The 22,188-nt window shown below is 32.8% G+C and overlaps 1 protein-coding gene across 1 annotated transcript in view; it reads right to left on the bottom strand.

Annotated features, from left to right (window-relative positions):
• The window catches only part of ADAM32 (ADAM metallopeptidase domain 32), a 155,617-nt gene that overhangs the window by 117,724 nt on the left and 15,705 nt on the right, over positions 1-22,188 (bottom strand). Inside the window, 4 exon segments of the mRNA XM_057696399.1 lie at positions 6,915-7,092; positions 8,388-8,464; positions 11,280-11,355; positions 14,624-14,685. Of these exon segments, the coding sequence (XP_057552382.1) occupies positions 6,915-7,092; positions 8,388-8,464; positions 11,280-11,355; positions 14,624-14,685 (393 nt within the window).

Genomic DNA, 22,188 nt, shown 5'->3' with positions numbered 1-22,188 from the left:
AAACTTGCACAAATTGTCTAAACTTTAAAATATTTTTCCACCTTTATTGAGTCATAGTTGAAAAACATATATATATATACTTAAGCTATATGACGATGTTTTGATGTACATATACAATGTGAAATAACTGCCACAATCAAGCTACTTAACATATCCACTCTCACGTAGCTACCACTCATTTTCTTGTGTGTGTGTGTGTGTGGTGAGAACACATAAGATCAACCCTCTTAAAAAATTTAAAGTTTATAATACAATATTGCTAACTATAGTTACGTTGCTATTTATTAAATCTCCAGAACTTACTCATCTTGCATAGCTCAAACTTTATATGCTTTGACCAACATTTCCCTGTTTCTCTTTGTTTGCAGCCCCTAACAAATACCATTCTCCTCTCTGTGTCTATGAGTTTGACTATTATAGATTCAACATTAAAATGAGATGTTGCAATATTTGTCTTTCTGTGTCTGGCTTATTTTACTAACATTATATCCTCAAGTTTCATCCATATTGCCACAAATAGCTGGGTTTTCTTCTTTTTTAAGGCTGAATAATATTCCATTATATATACACATAACTATCCATTCATCCATCAATAGATACTTGGATCATTTCCATATTTTTGCTATTGCAAATAATGCTTCAATGAACACGGGGTGCATATATGTTTTCAAGTTAGTTTATTTGTTTTTCACTAGGAAGATTTATGATTTGAAGTCTTACATTCAAGTCTTTAATCCATTTTGAGTTAATTTTTGTGTATGGTGTAAAATAAGGTTGAGAAATGTAACTAACCTACCACATACATAAAAATACAAATACCAACTCAGACAAAAAATGAGGCAGCAAAAAAATACATTCCAGAAGAAGGAACAAGATAAAACCTGAGAAGAACTAAGTGAAGTAGAAATAGGCAATTCACCCAAGAAAGAGTTCAGAGTAATGATGATAAAACGATCAAAGAATTGAGGAGGAGGATGGATACACAGAGCAAGAAGTTTTTAACAAAGAGAAAATATAAAGAACAACCAAAGAGAGATGAAGAATACAATACCTTAAATGAAAACTACACTAAAAGGAATTGATAGTAGATTAAATGATACAGATGAACAGATCAGTGAGCTGAAAGAGAGTAGGGGAACTCACTGATGATGACCAGAAAGGAGAAAAAAATAATGAAAAGAAATGAAGAAGCTAAATGGACCTAACTGATGTATACAGAGAATTCTATCTGAAAGAGCAAAATACATACTCTTTTCAAGTGCACATGAAATATTCTACAGGATAGATTATATGATATGCCACAAAACAAGCCTCAGTAAATTTAAGAAAACTGAAATCATAACAAGTACCTTTTCCAACCACAATTCAATGAGACTGTAAATCAACTACAAGAAAAAAACTGCAAAAAAACACACAAACACATGGAGGCTAAACAATATGCTACTAAACAACCAACGGATCAGTGAAAATATCAAAGAGGAAATCAAAATATATAAAGAGAGACAAATGAAAGTGAAAACACAATGATCCAAAACCTATGGGATACAGCAAAAGTAGTTCTAAGAAGCAAGTTTATAGCAATACAAGCTTACCTCGGGAAACAAGAAAAATCTCAAATAAACAACTGAACCTTACACCTAAAGCAACTAGAGAAAGAAAAACATACAAAACCCAAAGTTAGTAGAAAGAAAAAAATCATAAAGATCAGGGCAGAAATAAATGAAATAGAGAATGAAACTAAAAGCTGGTTTTCTTTGAAAAGATAAACTAAATTGATAAACCTTTAGCCAGACTCATCAAGAAAAAAGGGAGAGGGCCCAAATGAATAAAATCAGAAATTTAAAAGGAGAAAGTATAACTGACACCACAGAAATACAAAGGATCATAAGAGGCTACTATGAGCAACTATACATCAATAAAATAGAAAACCTTAAAAAAAAAAAGAAGAAGAAAAAGGACAAATTATCAGAAAGCTACAATCTTCCAAGACTGAACCAGGAAGAAATAGAAAATGAACAGACCAATCACAAGTACTGAAATTGAATCAGTAATTTAAAAACTCCCAACAAACAAAAGTCCAGGACCAGGGACTTCCCTGGTGGTCTAGTGGTTAAGAATCCATGCTTCCAATACAGGGAGCATGGGTTTGATACCTGGTTGGGGAACTAAGAATCCACATGCCTCATGGCATGGCAGAAAAACCAAACAAACAAACCAAAAAAAAAAACTCCAGGACCAGATGGCTTCACAGGTGAATTCTACCAAACATTTAAGGAAGACTTAACACCTATTCTTCTGAAGGTATTCCAAAAAATCACAGAGGAAGGAACACTTCCAAACTCATTCTATGAGACCACCATCACCCTGATACCAAAACCAGACAAAGATACCTCAAAAAAAAAAAAAAGAAAAGAAAAGAAAATTACACACCCTGTGAATATAGACACAAAAATCCTCAACAAATACTAGCAAACCAAATCCAATGATACACTAAAAGAATCATCCACCATGATCAAGTAGGATTTATTCCAGGGATACAAGGAGTTTTCAACATCTGCAAATCAAGCAGCATGATATACCACATTAACAAACTGAAGAATAAAAACCATATGATCATCTTAACAGATGCAGAAAAAGGTTTTGATAATATTCAACATTGATTTATGATAAAAACTCTCCATAAAGTGAGCACAGAGGGAACATACCTCAACATGATGAAGGCCATATATGACAAACCCACAGCTAACATCATATTCAACAGTGAAAAGCTGAACATATTACCTCTATGATCAGGAACAAGACAAGGATGTCCACTCTCACCACTTCCGTTCAACATAGTTTTAGAAGCTCTAGCCACGGCAATTAGAGAAGAAAAAAAGTAAAAGGAATCCAAATTGGAAGAAGTAAAACTGTCACTGTTTGCAGGTGACATGATACTATACATAGAAAATCCTAAAGAGGCTACCAGAAAACTACTAGAGCTCATCAATGAGTTTGGTAAAGTTGCAAAATACAGAAAGAAAAATTAAAGAAACAATCCCATTTACCATTGAGTGAAAAAGAAAAAAATAGCTAGGAAGAAACTTATCTAAGAAGACAAAAGACCCGTACGCTAAAAACTAAGACACTGATGAAAGAAACTGAAGACGATACAAACAGATGGAAAGATATACCATGTTCTTCGATTGCAAGGATCGGTATTCTTAAAATGAACATATTACCCAAGGCAATCTGCAGATTCAGTGCAATCCCTAAGAAATCACCAATGGCATTTTTCACAGAACTAGAGCAAAAAAATTTTAAATTTGTATGGAAACACAAAAGACCCCGAATAGCCAAAACAATCTTGAGAAAGAAAAACAGAGCTGGAGGTAATCATGCTCCCTGAATTCAGACTATATTACTAAGCTACATAATCAAAACTGTATGGTACTGACACAAAAACAGACACATAGATCAATGGAACAGGATAGAAAATCCAGAAATAAACCCATGGACTTATGGTCAATTAATCTGACAAAGTAGGCAAGAATATACAATGGAGAAAAGACAGTCTCTTCAGTAAGTGGTACTGGGAAAACTGGACAGCTACATGTAAAAGAATGAAGTCAGAACATTCTCTAACAGGTCCAAAAATAAACTCAAAATGGATTAAAGATCTAAATGTAACATTGGGTACTATAATACTCCTAGAACAAAACATAGGCACAACACTGTTTGACATAAATCGAAGCTATATTTTTTTGGATCCATCTCCTAGAATACTGGAAATAAAAACAAAAGTGAACAAATGGGACCTAATCAAACTTACCAGCTTTTGCATAGCAAAGGAAACCATAAACAAAACAAAAAGACAACCTACAACATGGGAGAAAATATTTGTAAACAAGCAACCAACAAGGGATTAAATTCCAAAATATACAAATAGTTCATACAGCTCAATATTAACAAAAACAACCCAGTCAAAAAATGGGCAGAAGACCTAAACAGACTTTTCTCCAAAGAAAACATACAAGATTACCAACAGGCACATGAAAAGATGCTCAACATCCTAATTGAAATGTTATCAAAACTACAAAGAAGTACCACCTCACACCAGTTACAACGGCCATCATTAAAAAGTCTACAAATAACAAATGCTGGAGAGGGTGTGGAGGAAAAAGAACCCTCTACACCGTTGGTGGGAATATAAATTGATGCAGCCACTATGGAGAACAAACAGTATGGAGATTCCTTTAAAAAGTAAAAATAGAGTTACCATATGATCCAGCAATTCCACTCCTGGGCATATACCCAGAAAAGACAAAAACTCTAATTTGAAAAGATACATGCATCCCAATGTTCACAGAAGCACTATACAGTGGCCAAGACACGGAAGCAACCTAAATGTCCATCAACAGATGAATGGATAAAGAAGATGTGTTATATGTATATAATGGAATATGAGCCATAAAAAAGAATGAAATAATGCCATTTGCAGCAACATGGATGGGCCTAGAGATTATCATATTAAGTGAAATGAATTAAGTCTAACAGAGAAAGACAAATATCACATGATATCACTTATATGTGGAATCTAAAAATATGATACAATTGAACTTATTTACAAAACAGAAATGGACTCACAGACATAGAAAATGAACTCATAGTTACCAAAGGGGATTAGGAGTTTGGGACTAACATATATGTACTACTATACAGAAAACAGATAAACCTACTGTAAAGAACAGGGAACTATATTCAGTGTCTTGTAATAACCTGTAATGGAAAAGAATTTGAAAAAGAATATTTATATATATATATGTAACTGAATCATTTTGCTATACATCTGAAACTATCTCAGCACTGTAAATCAACTATATCCAATAAAAATTTTAAGAATTGAAAAAAATTACCATATGATCCAGCAATTCTACTTCTGGGTTTTTATCCAAAGGAAACAAAAACCACCATCTCGAAGAGATATCTGCACCCCCATGTTCACTGCAGCATTATTTATAACAGCCACTACATGGAAACAACCTGAGTGTCCGTCGGTTGATAAATGAATAATGAAACTTGGTGCATACATATAGAATGGGACGTAACTGGCCATTAAAAGGAAGGATATCTTGCCACTGCACCAACATGGATGGACCCTGAGAGCATTTTGCTAAATGAAGTAAGTCAGACAGAGAAAGACAAATACCGTATGATCTCACTTATATGTGGAATCTGAGGAAAAAAACAAATACAGATACAAAATACCAAACTCATAGGTACAGAGAACAGCTTGGTGATTGCCAGAGGTGGGTACTGCAGTGTGGGGGAAATGGGTGAAGGTGATCAAAAAGTACAAACTTCCAGTTATAAGATTATTAAGTTCTGGAAATATAATATAGAGCATGGTGATTATAGTTAACAATACTTCAATGTATATTTGAAAGTTTCTAAGAGAATAAGTCTTAGAAGTTCTCATCACAAGAAAAAAATTTTATAACTGTGTGTTGTGATGGATGTTAACCAGACTCACTGTGGTGATTATTTCACAATATATATACATATATCAAATCATTATGTTGTACACCTTACACCAATACAATGCTAATTATATCTCAATAAAACTGGAAGAAAAATTTTAAGTACAAATAAATTTTAAAATAGAGCAACATATTCTAGACATTTGAAAAGTACAACCAAAGACAGAATGTCCCACTTCACACATCTGACAGAATTTGCTCAGAAGACCAACAGTGTCCACCATACTGGTCAATCTAAGCCATTGTAAATTACCCTCCTAAATCCTCAGAAAGAAAGTAAACTTATTCGTATTTAGTACACAAAATTTCATTTCAAATTATATATATATGTGTATGTGATAGCACTGAGCACTTTGGCACTCCATACACATTTCATCATCCATTTGAGTCTTGTATTATTTTGGATATAGAATTAGAAGCTATCACAGAGACACAAAAATAATAGTGGATTAAACAAGTTGGAGTTTATTTCTCTCGTTAAAAGTCTGAAGAGGTATTTATAAGAATTTAGTCTTATAAATTCTTCAGGAGCAAGGCTCATTCTGCCTTATTGCTCTGCTATGTACATTATCGTCCTCATCCTCGTGGACTACGATGTACCAGTGCGTTCACACTGCAGCCAGCAGGAAAGGGCAAAGAGAAGAGGATCAACCCTCTCCCTTCAGAATTCGATCCAAACATGACACGTTACACCTGTTCACATGTCATTAGCCATAACTTCGTCACATAACCCTACCTAGATGCAAAGAAAGTTGAGAAATGTAGTCTTTTTTTTACATACCTGGCTAAATTCTGAGGGTTTTGTCTGTTTTTAAAAAACTGACAGAAGACAGGGAGAACATGTATTGGTAACACTGTCATACTTCTTGTATAAATTATGCATATTCATGTTATTTTTACTTGGCACAAAAATTTTCTCTTTCACAATTACTTTTATGAGGACCAAAACATGCAGTCATACAGGGTGAACAATTTACATGGCCATATGTGGCAATCCTACTTATGAAATTTTAATTATACCTGTAATTTAATTAATGCTGATTACCTGGTTACAAATGCAGCCTTTATAAATATTGGCTTAAGTGAATAATTTCTATAGAGACAAAAGCAGGGAGTGAGTTTTTAACGTTTATATTTAATATGCACTAACTTTTAGGAAGTTATAAGTATGTAACAAACAAAATAAGAATTAAAATAAAACAAGTCATAAAAAGTAAATGATAATTGTTGCAAGGAGAAAAGCTTCAAAAGAAATTGTTCAGGTTAAGAAAAGGTGACAATGTTCTTAAGGAAAATATATTAGCTACAGCTACATAATAGTTTAATAAATTTCTTTTTAAAAATAAATAAAAGCAATAATTGCCTTGAAAGAGTAATAAAGTACACATAACTCACTTTTTCACTTATAAAAACGTGATAGTCCATTGGGTTTTCCTCCGTGTCTTGGTTATTTTCAGTAAGAACTGCAAATTTATTGTTTTCATTTCCTAATTTATAAAGAAGATGCTGAAATTCAACTGAAGATTCCAGAGGTTCAATCCCATAAGAAACATTTTCAAACTGCAATATTCCTCTGTAAAATTAAGGATAAAAATTTCAGTGCTTTTAATCAATTCTATGTTATAAAACTCTGACAGAATTCAAAAAATAAAGGAGGAGGAGAAGGAGGAGGGGGAGAGGGGAAGAAGGAGAAAGAGGAAAAGAAGGAGAAGGTGAAGAAAGATACACAATGTTTTGGGGCTCAATATTTTGACCCCAACTTTTTATGTTTTGGAGATAACACTGAAGAGACAAAAAAAAAAATCTTCCCCAATCCAAAAAACTAACTTTCCATTTAATTTTCTTCATAGTTATAAACACAGCAGAAATTATATAATCAGTTGCTAAGTATGCAAGTATACAGCATTACTGTGATCAATTCATTCCCCTGTCCTCCAAGTTAGTGATTTAATGAAAGCAATAGCAAAAAGAAATCAGTATAAATTTCTCTCTGGTTTGCACTGCAATGATTACATTGCTTGCATAACAAAAGGATACATAACGAGCAATTTTATTCATAAAAATAAAATTTAGCAGTAATTAGAAAAAGGCATTTATGAATTTTGTTTATACATACAGTCTGAATAAGAAATTAAAAGCAAGATTTTAAAGAGAAAACAACTTTTATAAGTATTTTCCCTGAATACAGGTAACAGTTCACATGACTACTCTCTAAAAACCAAATTTCAGAATTCCATGTAAAAAGCACTGAATAAAATTCGTTTGTGAAAACAAGGATCCTACACTACAAAATGAAGGTGAAGAATATCCTGACAGAACAGAAAATTCTCCACGCACCATGGAGGAAACCTGACAATTCTTAGTTTAAGATAGTGTTATTACTAGAAAAATGAGTACTATAATAATGATTATTTGTTTATAGAGAAATGCTTCCTATCTTTAAAGATGATTTCTCTTGTGAAAGCGCATTCTTTGTTTATTTATTTTTACATCTCCAAACACTACGCTCGTAGTTGGTACATGGTAGGTATGAAAAATACTCTATTTGCTGAAAAAATAAGCTACGTGAAACAGCTCTTCCAAGTTGCTATAGTCAAACAGGTTCAATTGTCATTTCTGCACTAAAGAAAAAAAAATATAAAGCAAGGACACCAAGAAATCTAAACCTTCAAGGAAGTTAGACATATCTCTGGTTAGTGGGGAAAGTGAAGAGAAATGAGAAGAAACATATTCAGAGAAAGATATCACTGAAAAATCTCCACATGGGAATCCTCTACCAGCTCCACACTTAGTATAAACTAACAAATTCACTGCAGGTGAATATCATAACTATGGTGTTTGCATGTCAATGACAAAAAAATACATAACCTCAGTCCAGAGCACGTTTTAAGTACGACAAGAGAATTCAGATATCCTTCAATATATCCTTGGTAGTAGCATTGAGTCTAGGGGGGCAAAAAAGTAAAGTGGTTACCTAGGTGTTGACAAAACTTTCTAATGATTTCTTAACTTTTTATAGTTAATAGAATTTCTGAATATTTTCCACAGGCTATATACAGTTTATATCAGTATGAATAAAGTAACATTCAGAAAAAAGCCTCCCCATATTTGTCACTTTCACTATATCAACTACTCTTCTCAGGTCAATACTTGGGATTATTATTATACACCCTGCTTCCAAAGTTTTACCCCATATTTTAGGTAAAATTATTTTCCACTAATTAAAATTTTAATTTCCATCAATTAAAAGACAAAGATTGTAAATCTGGATTTCCTTTAAATTCTGATATTCTGCTAAAAAGATACATCAAAAATTTAAGCACACAAAAAGATTGAAGAGCTAGAAAAAGGTATGCCACACCAGCACAAACCAAAAGGATGATTCTGAAGTTATACTAATACAGGAAATGTAGACTTTAAGGCAAGAAGCATTACTAGAGATAAAGAGGGACATTTCATAATGATAAGAGTTTCAATTCACCAGGAAGGTATAAATATTCAAAATTTGCATTCATTTAATAACATAGCTTCAAAATATAAAAAGCCAAAATTAAAAGAATAATAAAAATAAATACATAATCATACTAAAAGATTTTAAGCATACATCTCTGTCAGTAACTGATAAATCTAGCATTCAGAATCTATAGACAATTTGAACAGAATGTTAACCTAATATAGATAGAACACTACACTTAAAAACTATATATAATATAGTTTTTTGTTGCACAGAGTTCTTTCTTCTTTGAACCATTTTTTAATTGAAGTATAGTTAATTTACAATGTTGTGCTAGCTTCAGGTGTACATCAAAGTGATTCAATTATACATATATATATATTCTTTTTCAGGTTCTTTTCCATTATAGGTTATTACAAGACATTGAATATAGTGAGCTATACAGCAGGTCCCTGTCATTTACCTATATTATACATAGCCATGTGTATATGTTAATCCCTAATTCCTAATTCATCTCCCGCTCCATCCCCTGCTATCCTTTCTGGTAACTATAAGTTTGTTTTCTATTCTGAGGGTCTATTTCCATTTTGTAAATAAGTTCATTTATATCATTTTTTAGAGTCCATATATGAGTGTTATCATGATATATGTCTTTGTCTTATTTCACTTAACATGATAATCTCTAGGTCTATCTGTGTTGCTGTAAATGACATTATTTCATTCTTTTTTATGGTTGAGTAATATTCCATTGAATACACTTTTTAAAGAACATGTATCATTTACAAAAATTTAACCATATTTTGGGCCATGAAACACAATAACAAATTTTAAAGGACGGAAATTACACCAAAGTTCGGTGTCTGACCACACAGTACAATTAACACAGAGACACAGCAAACATCATCACAGACAAAAAAGGAAGATTATATAATTTCCAAGGTTCAATAGTGCTATAAATTTTGGTATAAATCAGTGTAAGCTTTCTTATTAACACATGGCTTTATGTTAAAACTAAGGGGAGGAAGAAAGAGCAATAAAAGGAAACTAATGGTCCATTCCAATAGAAGAGAAATAACATATTTCAATAATTTAACACATTTTTATTATATGCCATGTGCCAGGCATTTTTCTAGGCACTAGGGATGCATCATTGAATAAAACAGACCAAAAGCTCTGACCAAATGAAGATTATATTGCACCAAGGGAAGAGAAAATAAATAGATAAAATATATGGTTCCTCACATATTGATAACCACTACAGAGAGAAACAAAACAGGTAAGGTAAGAGTGCAATTTAAAACAGGGGTTAGTCAAGGACTAATAGGATGGTTTTGAGCAAATACCTGAAAGAAATGAGAGAGAAAAACATTGTATCTTGGGAAAGAGCAAACATCTGGATCAGAGGAAACAGAATACATGTATCTACAGCGGATTTACTTTGTTGTACAGCAGAAACTAACACAACATTGTAAAGCAATTATACTCCAATAAAAAAGAAAAAAAAAGTTGTAAAAAAATGTGAAAATTTCTTGAAAGGAGAATATGTCTGGTATGTTTGAAGAATAGCAAGGAAACCAATGTGACTGGAACAGAATGAGCAAGGTAGAGAATAACAGGAAGTGAGGTCACAGAGGTAAGGAGAACCAGACTGTGCAAAGCCTGTAACAACTTTGGTGTTCACTTTGTGAACGGTAAGTCATCCCATGGAGGCTTCTGAGCAGAGAAGCGACATGATCTGACCAGGTTTTAACAGGATTGATCTGGTTGTCATGTTGAGAACTGACCAAGGGGATGAGCAAGGTGTGGAAGCAGGGAGATTATTCAGGAAGTTATCCCAATAATTCTAACTAGATGTGATGTTTACTTGGAAAACAGTGGTATCAGCAGATAGAGACAGAGGAAGAGGGTGGACTCTAAATGTCAATACATAATTTGAAAGGTAGAGTCAACAGGATTCATTGAGGCATGAGATGGGGGTAAAAAAAAAAAGCACAGGATTTCAATCTGCAATTTCAGGTTCAATAATATTTGTGCTTGCTTTTATTATTATTTAATTTATATTCATTTATTCAACAATATATAAACTAATTAAATTGCACCTATGTTTCAGGCAGAGTAGAAAGTACTAAGTCAATCTAGTTTGTCTTTAATTTACCAAGACTTCAAGAAAGGCTAACAATGCATGAAATGAGGCATAAGTGGATCATTTAAATATATCCCCTGTGAATAGAGTCTTCTGTATTAGAAAAGTATTCAATGTAAAAAAGGTTTAAAAAAATCTTTAAAACATAAAACTTAAATCTTACCTGAATATTTGAAGAATGAGAAGTCACAGATCCTTGATTATACAAATAAACCATGAAATTATTTGCTAAAAACAATCTGAATATAAAAAAGAATGAGAGAATTTTTAAAAGTATTCTTTTTGAAACATATAAAGCAGTAGTCAGCAAACTTAGCACCCTCAAGCCAAATATGGCCCAGCTTCTCCTCTGTGTTTGCAAATAAAATTGTACTTGAACACAGCCACACCCACTCACTTACATATGGTTTATGGCAGCTTTCATGCTACAACAGCAGAGTTGAGTCATTTTGACAAAGATATTATGGTCCTCAAAGCCTAAAATATTTACTATCTGGGCTTTTAGAGGAAAAGCTTGCCAATCTCTAATAAAGATAGTATTTTCTTTTGACCTGTATGCAATTTTTATTCAAAGCAATATACATTTACTCAAAATAATTTTCCTATCTTATTATAGTCCTTTTAAAAATAAGGAAAAGAGACTACAGAAGATGAGAGAAAAGCATTTTAAAATTTACAAAGATATGAAATGGCTGTAGGATTATGACAGTTTTCTATTCTTTTATTCCTTCTCAATTTTACTATCATAAATATATATTACTATAATGAAGTGGAAGGGTATTCTGTAAAAGCTGTACTAACCAGAACACAGGTATTAGAACTGCAAGTCTAAGTTCAGCCTCCTCTGGTATCATTCCCTGTCCTCATTATGCTGCCTTACTTATGCTTCCTCACCTGGTGCTCACCCCTCAATCCAATGTCATGTAACTAGACCACCCAGACTAGCTTCTGCTGGGAATCCTCCATTAAAACAAATGCCATATAGGTTACTAATGACCCCGTCATTGTCAAATCCCAGTAAGTGTCAAGTAAAACTACTCAGACATGCTTCACAGTGTTGACCACACACCCCACCTTCTTTAAACCATCTATTCTTCAACTTCAATCATACCATTTACCCCTGGTTTCCCTCATATCTTTTTGTCTACTTTTATAAGTCCCTTCATCTGATCTTTACTTAAATGTTTCCATGGTATTCAATTTTGGTTGTTTTTGCTTCTCATCATTAATATTCACCCCCACCTCTATATCTTGTTCATTTCTGGTACCTCATTTATACCTACATAAAAAAGATGGCTCTGAAACCCACACCTCTCTCCTGTGACCTAAACTAAATACAACTGGCTATGCGAAGTCTTCTGTGGTTCCATACAAATTTTACGATTATTTGTTCTACTTCTGTGAAAAATGCATGAGTATTTTGATAGGGATTGGACTGAATCTGTAGATTGCCTTGGTTAGTAGTACAGACATTTTAGCAATATTAATTCTTCCAGTGCATAAACATGGTATATCTTTTTATTTATTTGCATTCTCTTCAATTTCTTTATCAATGTCTTACAGTTTTCAGAGTACAAGTCTTTCACCTCCCTTCATTAAATTTATTCCCAGGTACTTTTTCTTTTTGATTCAATTGTAAATGGCATTGTTTTCTTGATTTCTTTTTCTGATATTTCATTATTAGTGTACAGAAATGCAACTAATTTCTGTATATTAATTTTGTATCCTGCAGCTTTACTGAATTCATTTATTAGTTCTGATAGTTTTCTGGTGGAGTCTTTAGGGTTTTCTACAGCATCATGCCATCTGCAAATAGTGATCATTTTAGTTCATCCCTTCCAATTTGGATGCATATTATTTCCTTTTAATTGCTATGTTTAGGACTTCCAATATTGTGTTGAATACAAGTGGTGAGAGTGGGCATCCCTGTCTTATTCTTGGTCTTAGAGGAAAAGCTTTCAGCTTTCCATCACTGAGTATGATGTTAGCTGTGGGTTTGTTATAAATGGCCTTTAATACATAAGCGAAGGGGATTAAGAGGTATGAACTATCAGTTATAAAATAAGTCATAGGGATGCAATGTACACCACAGGGAATATAGTCAATAATAATGTAATTACATAGCTTGTAATCTGTAAAAATACAGACTCACTATATTGTATACCTGAAACTAATATAATAGTGTAAGATAAATATACTTCAATCAATCAATCAATCAATCTAACTGCCACTAGACGTTTCTCTTGGATATCCTGATACAGACCTGTTCTCCTTTTCCTTCATTGCCCCACCAAATCTCTGCTACCACTGTGTCCAATCTGTTATCTAATCTTTTTTTCTGTCACCTCAATTATGTCTTAAAAAAAAAAAAAGAAACCCTACACAGTCATAATTATGCTTCTCATTATTTCTCATATTTTTGCAATAGATTCCTAATTGTCATTATGCTGTCCTAATTATTATACAGGTAATTTCCAAAAATAGAGTATATACATGCTCTATCCATCTCCAAAACTCCATTCCCTCTATTTCTCACTACTGCTTATAGTTCCAATAAGATATTCAAATACAATATGAGTTCTCTCTTTCCCTCTTATGCACTTGAAAAGTTCTTTGAGTTGTCATTTACTGTTCTTCCCTTCTGTCTAAAGGAGTAGTTTAACTCTTCTTTTACTCAATGCAATTCTTTGACATCTAACAATACAACGAATCACTTTTTTATACTTCTCTCTTTAAGAAATTTCCTCTCAGCCAAAATACTTTTTTTTTCCTTCCTTAAAAAGCATTCATATTCTTTCTTTTTTTCTCTGCGGAACATTTCTGGAAAATGTCATTTTCACTTAATACTTTCAGTTTCCCACAATTCACCTCTCCTTAATATCATGTAGTCTAGTTCTACACTCAAAATGTAACTGAAATTGACCTCTTGAAAGTTACAAATTGCTTCGAAGCCAGCCTTTCTCAATTGGGTTTCCATCAGAGAATTAAACCCTACAGAAAGTTAGTAAATTATTTTTGCAATTCTCTCAGGTATATGGTATGTAGCTGGTATTATTCTCCATAAACTATTCACCAGCTCCCAGAACACTGTATGATCTAATTTCTATGTTAAATCCCTTATTTCATATTCCTGGTGATGAGCCTGCCTCCCTGATCAAACCCTAACTGATACAGTTACAGACTTACTTCTTTCTTATCACATCCTGCCCTGACAGACTTACTTCTTTCTTATCACATCCTGCCCAGGTCCTCCTGGTTCTGCCAATTTAAGATTATATAGATTAATCTTCAGGAGATGAGTCTCTTTTTTCTTCTTCCTAACCCCCCTATTCACAAAAGACTACGCGAAGCATTAGGACCAAAAAAGTAATTCACAGGAGAGCATATGTTCATCTGAGACAACTAAAAATTTTAATAACTACATTATTTTTAATACTCTATTTTTATTATAAGCAAACAAATTCATACAAATAAAATTAAATCTAAAAATAAAGAAGAAAAAGTTACCTTTGCTTAAGGTGCACAGTATATGATTTCTCATCTATTGGGATAATATAGGATACCTGTTCCTAGAGAATCCAGAACAACTGAGAGTGAAGACAAATGTAATAGAAAAAGTGAAACAACAATTTAACATTGACTGATCCCTCCATATAATGCTTAAAATGTCTCAGCCTATGTGTGATTTAAAATCTGCAAGAATATATCAAAAATTATATTTGCTATATAATCCATTCTTACTAGTTACATAAAAAATAAGCCCAATCTAAGGAGTTATATAGCACTAGAAATCTATATGCAGCTGAATTTTAAACTCTTCTAAAAGAAGAGACTATGTGTCATGCTGTAATGTCTATTCAGGTAGCACCACTGGGATGATAAGGTACTCTGTGTCAGTGAAGCTCACCTTACTCCATTAGGCACAAAAATTATTTATTTTAACTATTTTCCTGAAATGTATGGACTGTTTCCTATATTTTTAAACAGATCTTGAAGAAAATTTGGCATAGTTTTTCACTCCATCCCTACTATTCTCAAGTTAAAACATGGATGGCAATGAGTTGCAATATCACTTGGTCAGTGAACCTAAGTGATGAGATTTTATCTTGCAAAAGAAAAACATGTGAAAAGCAAGAGTTAGAGCATAATGAAAAAGAAAACTTAGTTAAAGCATATAAAAGCCAAAAAGACACAAATACTGGAACACAGAAAAATATAAGCCTTTCAGGATCTGTGAAAATAAGAAGCAACAAGGAGATGATACAAATCAAAAAAGAATAAGGCAAGTTGTTAAAAGGTCTAGTACGTGGTCAAAAATGAAACAGGAAGGTTAACATCACTGGTGTTATTAAGTCAAGTGGTCACCATGTACCCCCTGCTATGATGTGATAAGAAGAGTACTTTATTTCTATGGTAACCTTCCCTAAAACTCATAGCCTCAGTCTAATCATAATAAAACATCAGAGAAATCCAAACTAAGGGAAGTTCCAGAAAATAATCTGACCACTATTCTTTAAAATGACAAGGTCATGAAACAGAAAAACAGAGCAAAGGAGAGTGGGGAGACATAACTAACTGCAATGTAGGATCCTGAATTAGATCCTGGAACAGGAAAAGAACACTAGTAGAAAAACTGGTGAAATCCAAATAAATCCTATAGTTTGTATCCTATACTAATCTATCAATGTTAATTTCTAAGTTTTGATAAATGTAACGTATCAACATTGTTACATAAGATGTTAACTTTAGGGGAAACTGAGTGAACTTCTATGGGAATTCAAGGTAGCATCTTTGCAAATTCTTTGTAAATGTAAAATCATTCCAAAATTTTAAAAGTTTTTTTTAAGTAAAACCAGAAATAAATTAAAGAAACAAGCAAAACAGATATATGTCAGATATAAGGTAGAAATACCAAACATAAGATCCTGATACTGAAGCAGCAGCTTGTCCTAGCTTTAAAATTTACATGAATGAAAAAAAATTCCCCTTACAGATCTGAATGTGATAACTGAACAGAGATGCTGGAGAATCTTTATCTCTTTTTAAAGTGGATCTGACACACAAATTCCCCTAAGTAGCTCTGGAATTAATATTTTTCTCAAAATGAAAACATAATAATTATTAAATGTTAGTATACCAGATATACTTCTTCTAACTGTACTTTCACTGTGAGAGTTAGCACGATATGCATTCTATTTGCAGACCATATAGAGAAAATTAGCTACATCTTTAAAGAATGTAGAGGGACTGATTAATGGACACCATAAGAGAATTTATTGAATAATACCAGCAAATGTGTGTTTTAGTTTTTAATAACAGACTTTTGATGACTAAGAAACTTGATCTCTTTTGAAACTTTTCAAATAAGTTTACCATAATGTTACTTGCAAAGTGTTACAATAATTTCAATTCTTTCAGAAAACACTTTTCCTGTTCACTTGCTCATATGGTTTCAAAATCACTCATCTTCAGTGGAACAGGATAGAAAGTCCAGAGATACACCCATGCACTTATGGTCAGCTAGTCTAAGACAAAGTAGGCAAGAATATGCAAAGGAGAAAAGACAGTCTCTTCAATAAGTGGTGCTAGGAAAACTGGACAGCTACATGTAAAAAGAATAAAATTAGAACATTCTCTAACACCACACACAAAAATAAACTCAAAATGGATTAAAGACCTAAATGTAAGGCCGCACACTATAAAACTCTTAGAGGAAAACATAAGCAGAATACTCTTTGACATAAATCACAGCAATATCTTTTTGATCTACCTCCTAGAGTAATAAAAATAAAAACAAAAATAACTAAATGGGACCTAATTAAACTTAAAACCTTTTGCACAGCAAAGGAAACCATAAACTAAATGAAAAGACAACCCATGGAATGGGAGAAAATATTTGCAAACAAAGCAACCAAGAAGAGATTAATTGCCAAAATATACAAACAGCTCATGCAGCTCTATATCAAAAAACAAACAAACAAACAAACAACCCAATCAAAAAATGGGCAGAAGATCTAAATAGACCTTTCTCCAAAGAAGACATAGAGATGGCCAAGAGACACATGAAAAAATGCTCAACATCACAAATTATCAGAGAAATGCAAATCAAAACTACAATGAGGTATCACCTCACATCAGAATAACCATCATCAAAAAATCTACAAACAATAAATGCTGGAGATGGTGTAGTGAAAGGGGAACCCTCCTACCTACAGTGTTGCTGGGAATGTAAATTGGTACAGCCACTATGGACAACAGTTTGGAGCTTCCTTAAAAAACTAAAAATAGAGCTAGCATATGATCCCAATCCCACTCCCGGGCATATCTGGAGAAAACCATAATTTGAAAAGATACAAACATCCCAACGTTCACTGCAGCCCTATTTACAATAGCCAGGCCATGGAAACAAACTAAATGTCCATTGATGGATGAATGGATAAAGATGTGGTACATATATACAACTGAATATTACTTAGCCATAAAAAAAAAAAAAACCCACAAAATAATGCCATTTGCAGTGACATGGATGAACCCAGAGACTGTCATACTGAGTGAAGTAAGTCTGATACCAAAACCAGACGAAGACACTACAAAAAAGAAAATTACACCCCAGTATTGCTGATGAATACAGATGCAAAAATCCTCAACAAAATAGAAACAAACCAAACACAATATATAGAAAGGATCAAACACCATGATCAAGTAGGATTTAGTTCAGGAATGCAAGGATGGTTCAACATTTGCAAATCAATCAATTTGATACATTACATTAAGAAAAGGAAGCATAAAAATCACATAATCACCTTAATTAACGCATAGGATTCATCTGACAAAATTCAACAGCTATTCATGACAAAAACTCTCAGCAAAGTTGACAGAGAGGGAACATATCTCAACATAATAAAGGCCATTTATGACAAACCCACACCTAACATTATACTCAATGGTGAAAAGCAGAAAGCCTTTCCTCTAAAATAAGGAATAGGACAAGGATGCCCACTCTCACCACTCCTATTCAACAGAGTAACCGAAGTCCTAGCCACAACGGTCAGACAAGAAAAAGAAATCAAAGGCATCCAAATTGTAAGGGAAAAAGTAAAATTGTCACTATTTGCAGATGATATGATACTATACAAAGAAAACCCTTCAGTCTCCACGAAAAAAACTATTAGAGTAAATGAATTCAGTAAAGTTGCAAGATACAAAATTAATACACAGACATCTGTAGCTTTTCTATACACTAATAATAAACTATCATAAAGAGAAAGCAAGAAAACAATTGCGTTTACAATTGCATCAAAAAAGAATCAAATACCTAAGAATAAATGTAACCAAGGAGGTGAAAGACCTATACTCTGGAAATTATAAAAGGTTAATGAAGGAAATTCAAGATGATATGAAGAAATGGAACATTATCCTGTGTTCTTGGATTAGAATAATTAATATTGTTAAAACATCCATACAACTCAAAACAATACAGAGACTTAATGTAATCCCTATCAAAATACCCATGATATTTTTACAGAACTAGAACAAATAATCCTAAAATTTATATGGAAACCACAAAAGACATAAAAATAGCCAAAGCAATCTTGAGAAAGAAGAACAGAGCCAGAAGAATAATGCTCCCTGACTTCAGGCTATATTACAAAGCTACATTAATCAAAACATCACAGTACTAGCACAAAAAACAGACACATAGATCAACAGGCGAGAACAGCCCAGAAATAAAGCTATGAACTTACAGTTAATTAGTCTACAACAAAGGAGGCAAGAAACAATGGAGAAAAGACAGACTCTTCAATAAGTGGTGCTTGGAAAACTGGACAGTCACATGTAAAGGAATGACATTAGAGTATTTCCTTATACCATGCAGAAAAGTAAACTCAAAATGGATTAATGGCCTTAATGTAAGACCAGAAACCATAAAACTTTTAGAACAGAACAGGCAGAACACTCTGACATAAATTATAGCAATATTTTTTAAATTTGTCTCCTAAGGCAAAAGAAACAAAAGTGAAAATAAACGAACAGGCCCTAATTAAACTTAAAAGCTTTTGCACAGCAAGGGAAACCATCAACAAAATGAAAAAAAACTAGTAAATGGTAGAAAATATTTGCAAATGACACAAGAAATAAGGGATTAATATCCAACACATATAAACAGCTCATACAACTCAACAGCAAAAAACCCAAACAACTCAATCAAAAAATGGGCAGAAGACCTGAACAGATATTTTCCAAAAAAGACCTTCAGATGGCCAATAGCACATGAAAAAATGTTCAACATCACTAATCATCAGAACAATGCAAGTGAAAACAACGAGATATCATTGTTATACGTTCAATGTTATAGACATTCATTTTATTTTTTATATTCCACATATGTGATAACATAGAGAATCTGTCTTTACCTTACTGACTTATCTCACTAAGCTTAATAGCCTCTAAGTCCATGTGCTTTGTTGCAAATGTCAGAATTTCATTCTTTTTTTTATGGCTGAGTAATATTCGATCATATGTATATGTGTGTGTGTATCTTTACCCATTCATTTGGTGATGGACACCTAGGTTGCTTCCATATCTTGGCTACTGTAAATAATGCTGCTAAGAACACTGGAGTGAATGTAACATTTCGAATTAGTGTTTTCAGGGGGTATTTTGTATATGTACATAGAAGTGGAATTGCTTAACAATATGGTATTTCTATTTTCAGTTTTTTGAGGAATTTCCAACTGTTTTCCATGGTGGCTGTACCATGTATACAAACAGAAACAGACTCGCAGATATAGAGAACAAATTAGTGGTTACCAGTGGGTAGAAGGAAGTGGGGAGGGGCAAGATAAGAGTATGGAGTTAAAAGGTACAAACTACTATGTATAAAATAAGTAAGCAACAAGGTTAGGTTGTATAGCCCAGGGATATATGGCCACTATTTTGTAATAACTTTAAATGGAGTATAATCTATAAAAATATTGAATCACTACACTATACACCCGAAACTAATGTGTTACAAAACACTATCCTGCAATTTAAAAACCAATCAATCAATCAGGGGAATATAGCATACACATAGGGAATATAGTCAATAATACTGTAACAAACAGAAATGAGATATCACCTCGCTCTTGTCAGAATGGCTATCATCAAAAAGTCTACATATAACAAATGTTGGCAAGGATGTGGAGAAAAGGGAACCCTGTACACTGTTGGTGGGAATGTAAATTGGTGCAGACACTATGGAACACAGTTGGAGGTTCCTCAAAAAACTAAAAATAGAACCAGCATATGACCCAGCAATTCCACTTCCAGGTATATATCATGGAAAAAGAAAACACTAATTTGAAAGGATACATGCATCCCAATGTTCACAGCAGCACCATTTACAATAGCCAAGACATGGAAGAAACCCAAGTGCTCATCAATAGATGACTTGATTAAGAAAATGTGGAATCTAAAAAAATACAAATGAACATCTATGCAAAACAGAAACACACTCACGGGTATAGAAAAAAAACTTGTGGTTATCAAGGGGAGAGGGAAGTGGGGAAGGACAAATTAGGGATACGGGATTAACAGATACAAACTCCTATGTATATGATAGATAAGCAACAGGATATACTGTATAGCACAGGAAATTACAGCCATTATCTTATATAGATATATATACAATGGAATATTACTCAGCCATAAAAAGAATGAATTTCTGCCATTTGTAGCCCTAAGGATGGACCTAGAGAATATTATGCTTATGAAATAAGTCAGAGAAAGACAAATATTTATATCACTTATATGCAGAATCCAAAAAATTACAAATGAATGTACATGCAAAACAGAAATAGATTCACAGATACAGAAAAAAACTTGTGGTTACCAAGGGGACAGGGAAGTGGGGAAGGACAAATTAGGGATATGGGATTAACAGATACAAACTCTACATATAAGATAAATAAGCAACAGGATATACTGTATAGCACAGGAAATTATAGCCATTACCTTATAATAACCTATAATGAAGGATAATCTGTAAAAATACTGAATCATTATGCTGTACGTCTGAAACTAATACAATATTGTTAAACAACTATACTTCAGTGAATAAATAAAGTACATGTGAAACTAATACAACACTGTAAAACAACTATACTTCAATAAATACATACATATATATACCAGGATAAAAAAAAATTTTTAAATAATAATTGTATACAAACTTTGTATGGTGACAGATGGTAACCGGACTTACTGTGGTAATCATTTCATAATGTATAAAAATACTGGCTCACTACATAGTATACCTGAAACTAATATAATATTTTATGTAAATTATAACCCAATAAATATGTTTAAAATAATAGGTTAAAAAATTTAAATGGGTAAATAATTTAACAGACATTTCACCAAAAATGTATTTAGATGGCTAGTAGGTCATGAAAGATGCTCAACAACATTTTTCATTAGAGAAATGCATATATAAGCTACAATGAGATACAATTACATACCCACTAAAATAACTTTAATCAAAACAGACAACATCAGGTGCTGACAAGTATGTGGAAAAACTAAATCCTTATATATTGTTGATAGGAAATGTAAACTAATAAGTCACTACAGAAAATAGTTTCACAGTTTCTTAAAATGATAAACATAAACTTACCATATGACACAGCAATTTCACTTCTAAGAATCTACCCAAGAGAAAGAAAACTATATGTCCACACATAAATATTCATAGCAGAATGATTCAAAGTAGTCAATAGCTGAAAGCAATCTTGAATTCAACTTGTAAATGGATAAACAAAATGTGGTAATCCACATAGAGGTTATTCACATCTATTAAGAAATTAAAAATTAATGAAATATTGATAAATGGTGCAAAATGGATAAACTTGAGTGAAAGAAGCCCAGCGTGAAGTTCTACATATCATGTGTTTCATTTTTATGAAATGTTTAGAAAATGCAAAATTACAGAAACAGAAAACAGATCAGCAGTTGCCAAGGTCTGGAGATGGAAGCACAGAAGAACTGCACACAGGCAGGAAGGAACTTAAAATAATAGAAACGTTCCAAAA

This window comes from Hippopotamus amphibius, chromosome 10 (assembly GCF_030028045.1).
Source record: "Hippopotamus amphibius kiboko isolate mHipAmp2 chromosome 10, mHipAmp2.hap2, whole genome shotgun sequence".
In the NCBI taxonomy this organism is placed as follows: Eukaryota; Metazoa; Chordata; class Mammalia; order Artiodactyla; family Hippopotamidae; genus Hippopotamus; species Hippopotamus amphibius.
This window is presented reverse-complemented; position numbering and strand designations above follow the sequence as displayed.